Here is a 19034-nt window from a genome sequence, read left to right as displayed (position 1 = left end):
CAGGTCAGAATTGGAAAGCCATAAGTCTGCGAGAAGAGCCTTTGGAAATTATACTCCACAACTATGGATTCCACTCCCCATTTACATTGGTCACACACAGTCTGTTGTAGCTTTTCAAGCTGAAGAAACATGTATTAGCCACTAGTGGTGTTTATTTAATTTATTTAGAGATTCTACTCAACTTTCATTAAAAAATACCATGATAGCACTTGGGAAAAGATGGCTACAAAGACGGTTTATGCTACTGACGTCATTTAGAAAGACAGGGGATTTATAGGTAAAAAAGGTGGCAAACATTTCACAGTCAGAATGACCAACCAACGGCTATGGAGAATCTTTTTGCTTTAGACATTCTGACCAATATTCTGACATGAAAAGTCATTTAAAATTCATACTACTCCACAATGTTTTAAACTGAACTTAATGTACAAACTAATCTTTGATCATTAGTAATTTACCTAATCCAGGAAAAAAAAAGACAAAAAACAGAAATGTGAATTTAATGATGTCATATATCTGGAAATCTTCATTCTGTATCAGCCTAAAACTGAAGCTGGCAAATTTCAAGAAAAGCTATGTAACAAACTTCATGAACAGTAGTCTGACCCAAGAAATGAGATTCTGAAGACAGAAAGGACTCAAGTTACTTTTAAAACAGCACCATTGAAACCAAAACAATGCGAATAGATTGCCCCGGACCACTAGAAAGTCCTTCAACAATCTGCTTACTTGGTAGAGGACAATGACTTGTGGTGATGCAAATTCACTGAAGTATGTGCTGTTCCAAAAGCAAATGAAAAGTTTTCATAGTCAAATTAAGGTACACTAAGGCTGTGTCTACACGACCACCTTCCTTCAAAGGAAGGATGGTAATTAGGTGTTGGGAGTTTACTAATGAAGTGTTGCCGTGCATTGGCAGCACTTCATTAAGTAAGTCCCCTCCGCGCACCAACTCCGAAGTACCAGCACACGTCTAGTCGCGGGCACCTGCCGGTACTTCGAAGTGCCAGGGCAACTTTGAAGTCCCCTTACTCCTCAAACATTCTGCAGAGTAAGGGGACTTCAAAGTTGCCCCAGCATTCTGAAGTACCGGCAGGTGCGCCACAGCTAGATGCGTGCTGGTACTTCAAAGTTGCCGCCGGGCTGGGCCGGGGGGTGGGGGGGAAGGAATTTGCTCAATGAAGTGCTGCCTATGCACGATAGCCCCTCATTAGTAAACTCTAGTGTAGACAAGCCCTAAAAAGTAACAGCTGAAAGGAGGGTAACAAGTCACATTCGTACTCATGTCATAATTTAATGTTTTATTTCCCCCTCCCTTTTTTGAGAAGGGCGGGAGAAGGAAAAGTATCAGAGTAGAAAAACCAAAGTGGGCAAGGGAAGCTGCATAAGAAGTTGTGCACGTGAGGACAAGAGATCTTAACAAAATGAGTAATGTGCTTCAAGAATACGAACATTTATACTTTACCACAACACACTTCAGTGTGTCTCTGTGGCAGGTTTCCTTAATTAAAACTACAGTTGCACAGTTGAATGAAAGCAGAATGAAGGCAAGGGAAAAAAACAAGCTTGCAGCCAGATGATGCTTCCTATAATGATGAAGGACTCACCACTCCAAATTTCTTGAAGTATTCCCTGAGCTCAGTCTCGCCACAGTTGTGAGGGATCCCACCAACAAAAATTTTATTTGATTTACTGTTATCACTTCTGGATCCTTTCTGCTGAAGAGCGATAAAATATTGTTAGAACTGTGAGAAACACTGCAGAATACCCTTACCTCCCCAGCACACAAATGTGGGAAACTCTAATCCATTTTGCACTCTAAAGTTGGGTCTACATTAGCCCCTTCCTTTCAGAAGGGGCATGGTAATGAGCGAGGTCAGAAGACGCTAATGAGGTGCTGCCATATATGCAGTGTTTCGTTAGCATAATGGGGGCTGCAGCAATTTGAAAGTGTTGCTTTCGAATCATGCACTGCCTGGTTAGATAGGGGCTTCTGAAAGGACCCCTTGGACTTCGAAAGCCCCTTGTTCCTAAAACAAAATAGGAATAAGGGTCTTTCAAAGACTGGAGGGTCCTTTCAACAGGTCCATCTACATGGGCAACATGTGATTTGAAAGCAGCACTTTTGAGTCATGGCAGCTGCCATTATGCTAATAAGGTACTACGTATTCATGACAGCGCCTCATTAGCATCTTCTGACCTCAGACATTACCATGCCCCTTCCGAAAGGAAAGGGCTAGTGTAGATGTAGGCTATGAGTGCAAGAGTTGCCATTCACAAAACAAAACAAAACAAAACAAAACACAACCCCACACAAGTGTCTGGTGTGTTGCCAAAATTCTTGAATGTTGTTTGGCTCTTGTAAATTTGACTTGAGAGCTAATTCAGACATATAGCCTGTTTGAAATTTCAAAAAGGCATACAAATTAGTTTCTACTCTATTTTCCCTTCGCTAGCCGGGATCTTCATCACCAACATTACATATTCAATCATGCATGCTGTCAAAGTATTTCTTTGATTTCTATACTGTAGCTTGTTGTATACCTAGCAGTAGTCAGTAGGTATGTCAGTGTCAGTTAAAAAGCACAAGAATCTTTGAACAAAAGACCTAGTAGCATAATCAACAGTACAAATGAACTGCATCCCGGTGAGGGGGGGGTGGGGGGGAAGGGACAAAAAACACTTGGTTATTAGAACTGCAATTCTGTGGAAGCAGCATGTATGAAAGTAAACTCCTTTACACACCATAATAAAAAATGTAGTCAGTTTTAATTAAAAAAATCTGACCTCAATACCAACAACCTACAGTGTTTTATGCCAACATGCCTGCATTTCTCTCAGTTTCAAGCAGGCAAAAGAGCTTTCCAAAATATATGTAAGATGATTAGGCATGGACAGGAATACCAATACGATATTCATGGTGAGGGTGTGTGTGGAGAGCACAGGCTGCTCGCGAGAAATCTCTCATAATGTGTGTCTACCGGTACACTTTAAGGATTTCTCCTTACCCATCCTTCCTTCGGCCGTGTTCTTTCTGGTTGCATTCCCCGAGGTGTACATGGCTTTGGATCAATCTGTAACAAGTTCCAAATCTGTCAGTTCTAAATGTGCAGAGTATTTTGCTCTAATAAATGCATTCAAAGAAGCTGTGTATGCCATTCATTCAAGTTAACACTTCTGATAAACGTTACGACCACCATCCTGCCTGCCCTATTACATATTTTGGGAGGAACAGTAATTGAATTCAACATAGTTTGAGTTATTCACATGCTACAAACCATCCTATTACTTTCAAATTAGTAATTTAAAAATATTAAAGGCCTAGTCATTTTTTAAGTTGTTAAAAACAAAGCAACAAATAAACTTACATTTCGGCCATCTAATGTATGCGGTCTGCTGGCCAGTACTGTTCCCACGCAGTTGGGATCTTTAAATTTGACAAATCCAAACCCTCGAGATTGGTTTGTTGTTTTATCTTTCATTATTACACAGTCTACAACTTCTCCATATTGGGAAAAGTAGCTACGGAGAGTTTCTGTTAAGATATTTTTAAGCAGAATCAGATATTAACAAAGAGCATAACTTTTAGTAAAACTGGTATCTCTAAATCTTCTAATATGCACTTGCTAAAGCATGATGATTTCTACTTTCTGAAGAAATACTATCAGGGTATCTGAACACAGAAGACGCTCATTGCTTTACTTCCGCTCATATAGATGAAAGACAGTAGAGCAGTAAAATAGTTTTCAAACAGAGATCAGCACTTCTGCTTCTTATTTCTGAGTCAGCACTTAGAGGGATGACAAAGTCAACTTTTCCTAACAACCACTGCTATTACCAGGAAAAATAAAAATTTCAGCAGATCTGTGTCCAGGAAATATGAAGGTGACATAATGTAAAGACAAACAACAAAGATGAGAAAAATGTAAATTTAAAAGTTTATTTACAGGAATTCCATTACTGCAATTCATTAAAAAGCAACAAATTCGAAGACTAGTTATTAAAGATTAGGTTGAAATTCTTCTGGAGACGTTACTTCTATATTACTTCATAGAATCATAGAACACTAGGACCGGAAGGGGCCTCGAGAGGCCATCGAGTCCAGTCCCTTGCCCAGACAGCAGGACCGACCACTATCTACACCATCCCTGATAGACATCTATCTAATCTGTTCTTAAATATCTCCAGCAAGAGAGATTCCACAACCTCCCTTGGCAACTTATTCCAGTACTTGACCACCCTGACAGTTAGGAACTTTTTCCTAATGTCCAAACTAAACTTCCCTTGCTGCAGTTTAAGTCCATTGCCTCTTGTTCTATCCTCAGAGGCCAAGAACAACAAGTTTTCTCCCTCCTCCTTATGACACCCTTTAAGATATCTGAAAACCGCTATCATGTCCCCCCTCAATCTTCTTTTTTCCAAGCTAAACAAGCCCAATTCTTTCAGCCTTTCTTCATAAGTCATGTTCTCCAGACCTTTTATCATTCTAGTTGCTCTTCTCTGGACCTTCTCTAATTTCTCCACATCTTTCTTGAATTGGGGTGCCCAGAACTGGACACAATACTCCAGCTGAGGTCTAACCAGCGCAGAGTAGAGCGGTAGAATGATTTCTCGAGTCTTGTTCACAACACACCTGCTAATGCATCCCAGAATCATGTTTGCTTTTTTTGCAACAGCATCACACTGTTGACTCATATTTAACTTGTGATCTACTAGAACCCCTAGGTCCCTTTCTGCTGTACTCCTTCCTAGATAGTCTTTTCCCATTCTGTATGTGTGAAACAGATTCTTCCTTCCTAAGTGCAGCACCTTACATTTATCTTTATTAAACTTCATCCTGTTTACTTCAGACCATAAGAAAGTATAAGTTTTGCTCTCTGCAAACTTTTGGTATGATGGTTATAGAATACATAACTTACCTTGTGTGGTACTCCAGTCTAGGCCACCCACAAACAACTTTCTGTAAATTCAAACAAAATATTGTAGTTAAAGTCTGAGGTGTGAATCAAACAACATGCATAACTTTAATAAAATACACAACCTGTTGGTAATCATCTAGTTCCTATAGCATTTTAGCATATTTTGAAGAACTCAAGGCCTGAAACTCACTGAAGATGAATTTCTTCTTTGCTTTTAGGTCTCTATTTTTTATTTCAAGATGATCTTCAGGTATATATACTACCAGTAAATTGAAAGATTAACACTGAAGGTTTTTTTTTTTTTCCAGCACCAGTCATAGGATTACATGTTGAGATAGAAGATACAAAATCTGCCAGAAAACCAGAAGTCTTATTAAACATTTATAGCAACAACATTAATAAAAGAATAGGCAGCTAACACTAAAATATCCAGAAGAAAGAAAACGAGCAAAATATCTTTACTCTGCTCTTTAGGGCCAAGTGGGCTTGTTCAGGTTGTGAAAATATCCATGGGTTAGACAGGATCAGCAGCCCCCAGCATGAGTGTGACTACCAATTTTCATTGGCCTACAACAAGGCAGGAGCCCAGCACTCCATGTCTGTCAGCCCTGGGAGAGCAGCCATGCCAAAGATGGCCAGAAGGAGCATTGTTTTTCTTTAAGAGAGCCCCACCTCCACACACACCTCTCATCCCTGAGCCAATAGCAGCAGACTGGAGAGGAAGGTGGGAGAATGCAACCCTCCCCTCACACCACCTCCAGCAGTGCACAAAGCCCACCTGGCAGAAGCTGGGGCTCAGAGTGGTGTGGGATCATCAGCAGCCAGGGAGACCAGGCCAGGGGAGATGGAGGGGGGAGAACTCCAAGAACTGGTCCACACCATGGGGGCAGGGGCAAAGCTGAAGCCAGCCCACACAACGTGCAGCCTGTGGGCAGCAGCAATGGAGGGCCCAAGGGTCTGTCCAGGGCACCCAGCCAGGCCAAATACGCTGCTGGTGCGCGGGGGGGGGGGGGGGGGGGGGCGGGAGGCGCAGCTCATGCTGGGCCCAGTGGCACTGCTGCAGCCCAGCTGCTATCTGGAATGCAATGTGTCCTTGCTGTGGACAAGGTGAATCTGGTGCACAGAGTGGACGGCCTGACAAAGCTCCTGCTGAGAGAGAGAGGCACGTCCTCTGGGCTCAAGGAGGTGGAGCACTGGGGGTTTCAGGGCCCAATTTAGTGGCTGAGGGGAACAGGGCCTGGCCAACTCTTTCTGCCCGCTGCCTCAGCCCTGTGGCCCACTACCTTCAGGGGAGGGCTCTTGGGCCAGCCCTGCCAGGAGGGAGACAGGTTGTACCTGCTGGGAGTTTGCTGGTGGGGTGAGAAGTGCAGACCCATCTCCTGAGGCTGGGAGGGGAGAGTGGTCAGCTTGGGGCTTTAGCTCTCGAAGAGTATGGTGGGGGAGGAGAGTGGCTCCTATACCCCCGCCCCCTATTAGCTACAGAACACCCATAGCTGGGGATTGGAGCAAAGCTGTCTGTGACAGGCCACAGCTCTCAAAGAGTGGCTGAAAGCAGTCTCTGCTCTGCCCCAGCCTGGGGATGGTGACGTGCTTGCTGGCCAACCGTGAGTGACCTAGTCAGTGAGCTGCTCCATATTATGCGACTGCTCTGGGCCTAGAACACAGAACCTGCCTCCTAAGAAAGTCTGGTAAAATTCACCATCTGTTTGACATACCAATTCACTGCACTGGAGTCTGCCTACCCTTGTAGGCTTTTATCAGCAGCTTCAAAGGTAGAGTGCACTTAAGACATCTCCCTGAGGACTATAAACCCAAGGTCAGAGATCTCAGAAAAAAGGCAAAACAAGGCAGAGGATAACACTAAAAAGCAGCAAAGCTCTCCATCTTAATTTATTAATGAAACTGTTTAAGTAGGACTATTAGTTACTCTGAAAACTATCACCAGCACTTGGACCATAGATAGAAGTCAAAAGGTCAAATTTCAGCACTCTGCCTCAGAAAGGTTGCTGATCCCTTGTTTACAGAGTATAAGCAAGAAAGAAAGTTATCACTTTAGGTCCAAGTTAAAGGTCTGGGCAGTGCTTAGGGTCTTACGGGGCCTTTTAAGTATAAGCTCAGAGAACACCAGTATGACTTGTTTTAGTAACCCCACTACTCACTGGAAGTTGAATGCAACACACAAAATTGTTAAGGATAAATAACATGACTACACAGAGATGATTAGAGAAACCGTGAAATTTCCAGTAGAACATGTCAACAATGCAAATACAAGAAGGATATAGGAAATGCAGATTTCCCAGAGTCTCCAATATATTTCACTTAAACTTTCCTTCCTCAAGGGATTATGTTTAAAATTACTGAAGTATGAAAAGTCATTTCACCTCAATTACTAAAGTTACCTCGTAACTTCTAAATGTCAAGGAATACAAGGCATTCACACAAGGAAATGGTATAGCAAATTTCTTTTGCACGCCATATGGTAAAGTCCAATGGGAATCATGACTAATAAAGATACATGCTTCACTTTAAAGCACGTTGAACTAGACGCAATAATGAAAAATTCAGGCATCATTAATTCCAATCACCTGGAACTTCTGTATATAGCTTTTCTTTTGACCCAAGTATAAAAATTTAGAGAACAACATCTGTATTCCACTCCTCCTCCCCAGCCCCGTCCCCAAGAGCTAGAGTCGGTCCTTTAGAGAAGTTACACCCCCTTTGTCTATGATCTCTGAAAAATCAGAAAGGGACAAAGTCAGGTGCAGAAATCCATAGAGAAATTTTTACACAGCCAACAAAAGATTATTAAAAGTGATTGTTTGCTATTTATCTTTTACTTGTTGCTACTTCACTCATTTTGGAAGATGTCCGGTTCATTTCTGGTTACTGTCAGATGCTAGTTAATAAATTAATAGAAAAGAAATACAAAGTTGAAGTTAAAAACTGATGGGAAAGTTTATTTTGAAAATGTGTACTAGCATTAAAAAAAGGGAAACATTTCTGTTGTTTGTTCTTTAGTTGTCAAAAAGCTCATTTTCACAATAGTTACATTATTCTAGGGAAAAGCTATCCTGACTGTGTCGCTGTTAAGTAGTTTGTTGATTATGGTGAACACTAAAGAGCTATAAAGTTAGGCAGTACTACTTACAAAGTCCTGAAAGCCAATCTACAAAAATATTCTTCCATAGCTAATTTTTGAAATACAAAATTAATGATTTCCACTCTAAGACTGCATAATGCTTTGTATGGCAGTCTCTCTGCTAGAAGACTAAATGCAAGATAGCAACTGGAAGTGGAACTTTACCATAATTTGGTTCTAGCTGAAAGAGTCCTCCCCTAACAGATTCTCAACACAGCATAAAGCAATTTTGCATACTGCTACCCATTACCACAACATCTGAACATCCTCCACATAAAATGGATAGCAATATCAATGATTTCTGTTTCATGATTACAGAACAGAATACGCAGGCCTTTCCCACAAGGAAAATACTTAGTCTAGTAATTATGTAAACTTTGCTCTGCAGTAAGCGCATCATATATTGTTTGATCCTACTTCAGATCTGAGCTCTGATTCTCTCACAAACGTGACTTGAAATTAATTAGTAAACTTTTAAGTTATTTTAGCCTTCAGAAATATATTTAATGTAAACTTAACATCCAAAAAAGATTCTGGTGTAATAAGGTATTTCCTAGGAACTTAATTTAGGCACTAGGTAAAGACAAGCCCATTTTAAGTGACTCTTACAAAACTAACATTACTGCTGTTGAAATCAAATAGCAAACATCAAATTATGTGCTTCACACTCTCAAAACAACACACAATAGATCAAGTTTCATTTCATGCACTGAACATCTAAAATATGTTGTCTAGTTTTAGTAAAATTGTCACACTAGGCAGCTTTGAAAACCAATTAAAATGCATTGGTTAGGTAAGCTGGTTGTTCAGAATCTGTTTTGTTACAAAGAGTGTCTTCTGTAATCATGTACCATCTTTCATATGAATTTATTAATGAATTTGAGTTATTAACCCACATGTGATATGGACATTAATTTACTCATTTGAAAAATGTGCAACAGAAGTGACCAGGTCATAAAATGAGATACAGAACTAGGACCTTGGAGTACAAATGCCAGGATTAAGACCAATCACCAGACAACTCCTTAATAACGAACTATGAAATCATACCTATATGTCACCTTACAATATTAATTTAAAAGAAACTAGTGTTGGAGGTCTCATACCTGGTATCTATCAGGAAGTTATGAACCAAAACAGTATGACCATAAAAATCAGCATTTATTTAAATAAGTTAAAAATAAATTCTTAAACTAAAATGTAGCATAAACCCTGGTGAAGGCCAAGTTTGAAGATAGAGCATCTAAAGCTGTGCCCACAACTTTTCCATGCTACAGCATATGCCCCAAAATTTGTCTATGCAGACCCTCGACTACCTGATTTGCAATTGTTTATATGTGTATATCAATTTTAGCATTTTTGACACCATGCCCCCACCCCAACACGAAGCCATCCCTACATTTGGGCCTCTTAAGTCAGAAGTAGAATCTTAATGAAAGGTCCATCAGTTATATTTTAGTAAGTAACTGAGTTTACACAAATATGAAAGGGCGGTCGGCTTTTTAAGAAAATGTCCTGTGTTTCCTGATCTCTCTCCAGAAATAAGAGGAAACTGTATTGTTTTCCACTTTGCTATAGTGCACTGTACAATCACAGCTCATCTGAAGTTAGAAAAATGTCTCTCAATGAGACGAGTTTCTTTTGTATTTTCCCCATTCTCAGTTCATAGATAAAAATGAGCTACCTTACCGTAGAAGAAAGCATTGCAACCTCCTTTCTCCTGCTCTATACATAAGAAACTGGGTCTATTAAATAAATAGCTATTTCCTAACAATGGCTGCTATAAGGCAACAATCAGCTCAGCTGTGGCTGACAGAGTTGTGAGTGTAGCAGGAACTAATCAACAAGAATTTTGGAAAATTCTGCTGCCCAGAAGCCTAGCAATAGTACCATGAACTTCACGTGAGTTAGGAGCTCCAGGGAAATATAGCAGTTTATAAAAAACAGCAGCATATGAACACATTTACATCTTATTTTATGGCATTTTAAAATTTGCCTGGATCTGCAACATCCAATAAGTTTGCCACTCTCCACGTGCAGCGAACAGGAAAACATGGTGTGGTGACTCTGGCTCTGGAGCCGCATGCAGCTCTTGGAACCTTTAAATGCCACTCCTCTTAGCACTTGCTGGGAGAAGTACATGGCAGCAGCAGGAGCAACCTGGGCAGCTTTTGTGGGTTGCTGACATTGATTTAGAAGGAGGGGCCTTGGGTGCCTGGCTTTGTGGGAGGGCATTTATTTAAGCATGGGCAGGCTGGGGGGAGCATTTAGTTGTGGGAGGGGGATGTGGCAAATACAGAAAGATGACAACCGTAAGAGTGGTCATCTTTGAATTCCTATTGGACACCAATGGCCTAGATAGAGCTGGGAAAAACCTCTAAAAATCACTGCTTCATAGACTGACCACACCGGCAGTGACAAGTCTTATTTGAACCAGAAAATGGATCTGCTACCAAGAAGAGTTGTCAGAGGGTTCACATGAACCAATCCAGAAAAAAACCACAGGTGTACAAAGGACAATAATTTTCAGCTCTATTACAGAAAGCACTGACTATGCCCACAGTTTAACAGGTTTGTGGAAATGATCCCCTCATTAGCATATCCCTGCCAATGGCACCAGCACATACAGTAGACCCACGAGATACGTGCAACATGAGTGTGGGTATCTTGGGTTAAGGCCACTCAGAGGAGCAGGGAAACTGACCAGCATTGCTGTGCTGGTCAGTTTCCTGGCTTCATCAAGGGGCTTGCCTGATGGCAAAGCCCATGGCAGCAGCCCTGGTCAGTTTCCCAGCTCTGCAAGGGGAGCTGGGGGCCAGGCTGCCTGGTTCCTGGCTCCCCTCCACTGGCTGGAGACAGGAATCTGACCAGAGCGCTTTCCCTGCTCATGACAGTGGTGACAGCTGAGAGTCTGACTCTCACTGCTGCCACTGACAGGAACAGCTTCCCTGCTCCTGTCAGAGGTGGCGGTCAGGGGAAAGCGCTTCTGTCAAAGGCAGCGGTCTGCCGCCCCTGACAGGAGTGGGGTGGTAGAACCAGGAGTCAGGCTGAGGTGCTGAGAGGACGGGGGAAAATGACCAGTGCATCAGTGCTCATCAGTTTCTGGTCTCCTGTGAATGGAGGCAGTGGAGAGCCTGGTTCTGGGCTGCCTGCCACTCACAGGACAGGGGAAACTGACCGCACTGCTGTGCCGGTCAGTTTCCTGGCTCCCAAGCTGCATGAAATTTGACTTAGGCAGGATTGCACAAGAATGCAACCGCTGCGTAAGTCAGGCATCTACTGTACAGAGCTTCAGTGATTTAACTACCCTAACCTTGCTAAAAGCTGGTCTAAATTATACAAAAGACAAGAAAGTCCACCCTTTGTTACTACCAGCAAAGCTACACCAATGATAGATTTCCTGGATGACACTACTAAACAAGGCTTACACTTTGAGAATGTTTTCCAAAATGGCACTAAAAATGATTTTGTCCTGTCTCTAGCAGGTGTTTGAAGGAACAGGTCAAAGGAACCAACACATTGCTGACAACAGTTCTGAGTAACAAGTCATTTTTTTTTGTTCTGCTGAAGTTTTAAAGGATACCATATGATAATCTATTTTACAGGTTCTTAATGTACGTGTGGGGGGGGCACTCTGGGGGCCTCAAGTAGGTTTTAGAGGGTCTGCCAAACAGGACGAACATTAGACTTGCTGGGGCTCAGGAGAGAAAGTATAAGCAACTTACCTTCATGAGGCCCTCTGTGGCTTGGGTCCTGGACAGTTACCCTACTCACTAACCCCTACTGGGCCTTGTCTTTTTGTGGGGGAAAAAGTTTTTGGGCACAGTTTTTATAACAGAGTGCACATGGGGGAGGGCCGAAAAGAAAAATGTTGAGAACCCCTCGTCTATGTGGTTATCTGGGTGAAGCAAATTTGTCTCCATCCAATTTCTATGGGTAGATACAAAAAACACCTTGCTAGCAGTGTCTCCAAAATGGCCAAGATGAGAACTACACTCTACCTTAGATTTGGTTCCATAAAAGAAACAGACACAACAGTCTTCACTGCTTTCATATGATGTATCTAGTCTGTGAAAGGAAAGTTTCTAATGCTGCCTAAATAAGAATCGTACTACAATTTAAAAATACATACATAAACCAGGCAGTTTTGTGTATGATAAAAATAGTCACAATTAAATTTCACTATAAATAAAAAAGCCAATGACTTAGCTTTTCTTTTAAACCAAGGACCTTGTATTAGCAATATGTTCTTCTTCAGCCACAAACATCAGCTATTCAATGCCAGTTTATCAAATACAAGAAAAGATACCATCTGTGGGTTTCTGACAGACCAGCTAGTTGCCTGACTGCAGGGAGCTCCCCTTGTCAATAATGACCACTGAAACCTTCCAGCTCCATTATAAATCATTTCTAACCACCCCCCTGACAAATATTCAAACAAAAAAGAAGGGTTGTCTAAGGTCAACTACAGCAGCTGTATGTAAATAGAGTACTTCTATTTATATGAACACTATAGAACTGCAAAATCCAAGACAATCTTAGCCTTTGGATCTGTAATGGATGGATTTTAAAATACTATGCAAAAGTAAACCCTACTTAAGCAACTCACTTGCTTATAACAAGCATATAAGCACAATATAATAGAAAGCAGTCATAAGCAAAATATTTATAAAGACAATGTAAGAGGATTGCTCATCTTTCAATGTTCAGCTTCTACCATTATCATCTGCCTATTCTCATGAATCCTATACAAGTTGAGACTTGGCCATTTACAGCTTTGCTTGTACAAACACTTAAGGACAGGTAGTTAGTAAAACTTCTGTCATCGGTTCAAGTCTTGTGCAAGTGCAGTTCTCAGACACACACAAATTAATGTTTGCACAAAAGTACACATAAACAATTTACATTATAGAACTGCTGTAGTCAAGCTATTTGCTCACAAACAAAACTGAAGCTTTACATGTTCCATCTCACCCCAGAGCGGTTTGCATGGGGACAATATATGTAGAGAATGAATATGACAAACAAAGCAGCTGCATCCCACAAGTGAAAGACAGTCACCTCTGGATTCAATGTGCTAACCATGTAACCATGCACAGAAATATTACACAACAGTTGAAACTTAACATGAAAGCTTTGCATTATAACAAAAAGACAATTATACTAAATCTCCAATTAATACCCTAGTTACCGAATACGTCAGCTGTTTTCAATGCAATTTTAGTAGACTATGAAGTCCTCCAGGAATACACTATTTTTCTTTGATGCAGTAGTTTAAGTAGTAATTACAATGAATAACGGTCCATAAAACTTCTGTGCCCCAGCTAGTACAAGGGATCACAACCCTTACATTATAAATATCTCATCCAGCTAACTGATTTGACATAAAATCCCATGTAGTTTTCCCTTTAATTATACAGGCAATCATAACTGATATGGTATGAAGAATCAGAAGTAGGTTTGATCTTATGGGGCTCATAGTAGTATAAGACTACATACTCAGCTATTAAGTATTTTCAACAACAAATCACAAAACTAAAATTCCATATGCTGTAAGGTATAAATTCCCCTCCCTTCATTACCTTACCCTATTTCTCAATACAGGGGGAAGAAAGTGAACTATTCCAAGTCTTATTTTAAAGATGAGCGTTACCTGGTTTCCATGAATGTCAGAACAGTCCTAATTTGTCAATAAGCACGATATTTAAGTATATAAAATAATAAGTCTCTAGACATGAGAGCAGCAAATGGTTTTGAAAATAAAAGCTATGTCAGAGATGGTAATCTAAAGGCAGGAACTTTCCACACTAGTCTCAGACACACTCCCTCAAATTGAATATTTTGAATGCAGCGGACTTAGAACATCTTTCTGATCTTATTTCTTTAAAATTTTACATAATGTAATGACAAATATTTCAGACTTCCTCCAGAATGATTAACACATCGACTTTCACAATCACCCTGTTGGAAACGCATAGCTGATACATACAAGAACAAAAATATGAATGCTTTTTTCTATTTCTCACTGTACTAATGAATTCAACAAGTTTGGATTTTTTTTAAGTTAACACTGACAGTTCAATTACCCCCACATATTTTATTTCTAAGATTTTTTTAAAAAAATCTTAATTTACTTTTTGCATTAGAAGGTAAAACATTCATACTCTAGTCAATTTGGTACAAAAGATTTATAACAACTTCCAAAATATAAGTTGTCTATTTCAAAAAGAGTAATTTCTAATGGACTGGCATAGTGACTTTACTAGACACCATAACAAGTTGTCTAAAACTATTTCACCCTTCCCTTCTAAGCATTTTTTGAGTGGAAGAAATAAATTATTAGTATTTTTATCAACTAAAATCAGATCTTCCCATCTCTAAATATAAACTCAGGGAATGAGATTATCAGCAATCTGCAATCCACAACAAGCCCACTGTCCAGAACATGAGCTACCATCATATTCTGCTCAGCATCTATAAAGACTGTTTTGAACATGTAACTCCAGAAAAACAAGTGAGTCACTTTGAGAAAGGCAGCTGACGCCCTCCCATGGGAGGGCATTTCATAAATTAGTTACAACAGCAATTGGGGCTTAGGACACAAAAAATAATACTTTCAGAAGAGAAAAATGTTGCAAAAAGAAGCCAGGAGACAAACACTATTCATTGAGACAGGTAATTTTTAAGACATTCAATACTATTATATTTATTGTACTCCTGAGATAGGTCAGAATTTAAACAGAGCAACACAACAAAAGAATCATTTAATGAGTATATTCCTGGACAAAGTAGTCTAAGATTTTACTTTACAATTTTACATGTATTTTTATTTTTATAAGGATGAACAATTTATCATAATAGTGAAATTCACTGTCAACTGTTGCTATGTTTCACTACAACAAAACACTCGGCAACCAGTGCTGTGTAGTTACTCTCTAGTTTTCTCTCAATTCTCCCACACACAGTCCACTGTCTTGTCACTTGGATTGTAAATATTTGAGCCAAGCGTGTATGGAAACTTATATAAAATGCATTCTGAAACACATGATGAGCCAGGTATGGCATTACCTATTTGAAACAACCAAAATCCCTAGAAAGCCTGAAAAAGCCAGCAAAGCTTTTTTTTCTCTCTCTCTCTCTTTTTTTTTTTTTTTTAAAAAGGCAGCCATTCCGGGTTCCCACGGTGAATCGGATATGTGGAAATCTGTCAGCGGATGGGAAGTTTACAAGACACACACAGTACAAGGTTCCTGCCTCTAGTAGAGAAGCACAGGGAAGAGAAAAGGAAACCCGACTCTCTGTTTCAGTCTTTGTCCCACCAGTCTTTCTCGGAGCCCCACAATCAGGGGCATATATTCGCCTTCACCCCAAGCCACAAAGGGGCGGGGGGGGGGGCGTAATGTGGGGCAAAACCTGCTGAGTCAGGGACTCCTGCCCTGGGACGAGACTGTCAGCAGACCTGGCATCTCCCGTCTCCCTGGGCCACGGGAGGGCGAGGACAAGCCAGACGTTAGCGAGGGCAGCGTGCCGCAGTTGCTGTGGTCCCATGATACCCCGCTCCGTGTGTGCGCGCGGGGGGGGATGGTGACCCCCGCCACCGGGCTGCGAGGCGCTCGGAGCCTCTAAGGGGCCGCGATCCCCTCCCCCATCACACACCTCCCCCCCCCAGTAACGTGCGGTGGGAAGGGGCCGGAGATGCGAGCTCCGGACTGCCGCTTCGGAGCGCGCCGGGAGCCCCAGTGACCTTGGGCCTGGCTCGGAGCACCTGCGGCCGCCGGGCCCTCGGCGCCGGGCGGGGAGGGAAGGGGGGCAGGCACGTGAATGGGGGAACCCCCCCCCACGAAAGAGGAGGCGCGAGGCCCAGGATGGCGTCAGCCGCCGGCTCGCGGCCCGGGCCCACGGGGTGGGGGGGCGGAAATCTCAGCCCCCTCCCACGAACTGCCCCGTCACAGGGAGGCCCCCCGCCCCTTTCCTCGCGCAACCCCCTCAACGGCTCAGCGCCCCCCCGTTCCCTCACCCGCCCCGAGCCGAGCCGACCCGCCGCCCTCCTCCTCACCCGATCTCGTCGGCGCCTCCCACACTGTTCATGGCGGCGGCGTCCGGGCCGAGCCCGGCTCCCTCAGGCCCAGGCGGCGGCAGCGGAAGGTCACAGGCTCCGCTTCCCTCGCCGAGCTGCGCAACGGCGGCGCCCGACCCCCCTCTCCCCCTCAGCGCCGCCCGCCAACCGCCGCTGCGCGTGCACCCCGGCTCCGCTACGGGGTCTCCGGGGCCGCGCCCAGCGAGCGGCTGAGGGGCGGGAAGCGGCAAACGCGCCTGCGCAGCCAGCCCGAGGCACTTCGGGAAACGTAGTCCAGGGCCGGAGGCCTAACACGTGACGCGGCCCTGCGGATTCGAGCTGGTGGGAGGGAGCGGTGGCGGGGTGTGGCTAAAGAGCGCATGCGCGAGAGCCAGTTTGCCAAGAGGCCAGGTGCATGCAGGTGAGCCTGTGAAGGAGCAAATGGGTGTGTTTCCAGCACGGACACATAGGCAGGGAGACGGTTTGCAAGTGAAATCTGGGCCACGCTTATAAAAACAGATCCAGCTAAGTAGGCTGTTCACGGGCAGGAAAAAATTTGCATAACTGGAGCCCCACACGGATACCACATTGGTACAGGTTGAGCCTCTCTCATCCAGCACCCTCAGGACCTGGCTGGTGTCCAACCACAGGATTTTCTGGACTACAGGAGAGTTGCATCACCACGACTTCCACTGCGTACTGGGCTCTTAGATAGGGTGCCCAGCCGTCCCGCATTGGGCAGGATGGTCCCATATTTGGGATGCCAAAAAGGCAACCTGACTCATTTTTAAAGGGGACTCATCGTCCCATATTTGGGCTGTCTGTCCCCCCCCGACCTTTTCCTGCTGCTGGCAGAAGTCACTTTCCTGAGCCTTGGGGAAGTGGGGGGATCGGTGGCAGCTGTGGCTTCCCCAGGGCTCCCAGGGATTACGGGGGTGCTGCTGCTTCCCTGGGGTTCCAGGGGATTGCCAGCAGCTGCTGCCTGTCTGGGCTCCCAGGGAGTGACAACAGCTGTGGCTTCCTTCCCAGCTCCCAGAGGCTTGGAGGAGCAGCCCTCCCCTCCCCACATCTCCCTGTCCCATATTTAGGACAGGGAGATATGGTCACCCTACTCTTAGAGGGCATTGAGGGATAAACTACAACTAAACAACAGCACAGAACACTGAGAGCCAGGACTGGTGGCTGGAAACAAACTTTATGGGACTAGGGGAAACTTCACCACACACATGATAAGTGGTGGTCCAGTTAACTAAAATCACATCTGGTTCCAGATGTTGCTGGATGTGAGCATGCTAGACTGGAGAGGTTCAACCTGTATCTGCATGAGCAAAAATGATCCACCAATGACTGCATCCAGAGATGTGGATACCCACAGATACAAAGCGGGTATCTGTGGATTTGCAGGGCTCTAGTAATACGACCCATAGTTATGTCACCAGAAAGATGAATATATTAAGTGTGAGAAGCAGACCTAGCCCTTGTTAACTGGTATTTGGGAGCAATGCTTTATTTCTGCAGATGTATTTCTACCCAGCTGTCTGATCACACTGCCACAGCTTGCTCTGCAGGAGGAAAACACTCTTTTTTTGGGTTAAGTCTAAAGCGGTTTTATTTGAAAACCTCTCCCTATTGAGAAGAAGCATTTGGCTTATGGGGTAACAATGAGATACTTAAAAATCTCACACTTGAGCAATGTTCCCTGCAAGTGGTGTGCTTGGACAGGCCACCCAGGAGAGATTCAGGTGCCGCCCAACTGATTAGCAGAGCACCCACAGCCGGTAGCGTGGGTTTCTATTGGTGGTGCACATAACAAAATTTATTCTGCCCATAGATGGAAAATAGTAGAGGGAAATCTAGCTCTCACCTAGCATGGATGTCCTGTTCCCACTCCTGATAATAGAAAAGTAGAGACATCTAGTGGTCCTAGGTGAATCCCAGAAGGGTAATTAAGGGCTTGTTTCGCAGAAGGGTTGCGTACCGAAAACTCCAACTGAGTTTAGTGGTAACTGTGGGTACACAGAATGGACAAAAGCCATGCCTCTCTTCCTGGATTCTGTGAAGTCTTTATTCACAGAATTCACTTTGCTACCAAGTCAATGCGACTATTTACAGTAAGACGTCTCAGAGAGGGAGCTGTGTTAGTCCATAACTTCACAAATAACATGCAGTCCTGTGGTAACTTAAAGGCTAACAAATGTATTAGGTCATGAGCTTGTGTGGGTAAAACCCACATCCTCCGATGGATTTGGAGTGGAAATACAGAATCCAGAGTTTATGGAGCAGGGGGGAGAGAAGGGACAGGAAGTTACGTGTCACTTGTAGGACCAGTTAATGAAGGAAATTAAGCTGGGTGTGTCTCATTCCTACGAATAGCTGTAGTGGGGAAATTGCCCTTGTAATGCATACGCCAGTTAATGCCCCTCTGCCCTGTACATTGCACAAACCAGAGAGTCTCTGTCCCAAAGGATGAATGGACACATCAGGAATGGTCACACACACAAACCTCTAAGTGATCATTGTAACCTCCTGGACATTCACGCTATGTCTAGATTGCTGAGAACTTTTGGTAAAAGATACACAAATTGCACAATGCATTTACGTATCCCCTGATGACAGTTCTGCTGGGAGAGGCTTTCCTGACATTCAGCCCGTCCAAACGGGGCCAAATGTCAGGAAAACCCCCTCTGCCAATACATCCCTTCTTCCTCATGGAGCAAGGGCGACCAGAATAGTGGCAGATGGCTCCCCGTGTCAGACAGAACGGTGCAAACACTTTATTTCATGCTCCATTCAGGTGCCTTCTTGCAATCTGTCCCCATGCATTTCTCCAAGGCTTCAGCAGATGTCCCCCCTCACTCATGTCTCTATCCTCCTCCTCTCCCACAGTGCACTGGGCTTGCTCCGATCCCAGAAGTAACCT

At 43.4% G+C, this 19034-nt stretch overlaps 1 protein-coding gene across 4 annotated transcripts in view; it reads right to left on the bottom strand.

Moving 5' to 3' along the window:
- DAZAP1 (DAZ associated protein 1) overlaps positions 1-16298 on the bottom strand; it is a 40547-nt gene extending 24249 nt beyond the window's left edge. Inside the window, exons 1-5 of one of the 4 annotated variants that reach the window (XM_074978099.1) lie at positions 16115-16298; positions 4920-4960; positions 3369-3535; positions 3009-3074; positions 1608-1718 (exon numbers count right to left, since the gene is read on the bottom strand). In XM_074978099.1, coding sequence (XP_074834200.1) covers positions 1608-1718; positions 3009-3074; positions 3369-3535; positions 4920-4960; positions 16115-16146 — 417 coding nt within the window. In that variant the 5' untranslated portion in view covers positions 16147-16298. Of the gene's footprint in view, positions 1-1607; positions 1720-3008; positions 3075-3368; positions 3536-4919; positions 4961-16114 lie in introns of those variants that run through there. The other 3 variants (XM_074978098.1, XM_074978097.1, XM_074978100.1) reach the window with 3 other exon arrangements.
- Positions 16299-19034: the final 2736 nt, after the last annotated feature.

This window comes from Carettochelys insculpta, chromosome 27 (genome assembly GCF_033958435.1).
Source record: "Carettochelys insculpta isolate YL-2023 chromosome 27, ASM3395843v1, whole genome shotgun sequence".
Lineage (NCBI taxonomy): Eukaryota > Metazoa > Chordata > Testudines > Carettochelyidae > Carettochelys > Carettochelys insculpta.
This window is presented reverse-complemented; position numbering and strand designations above follow the sequence as displayed.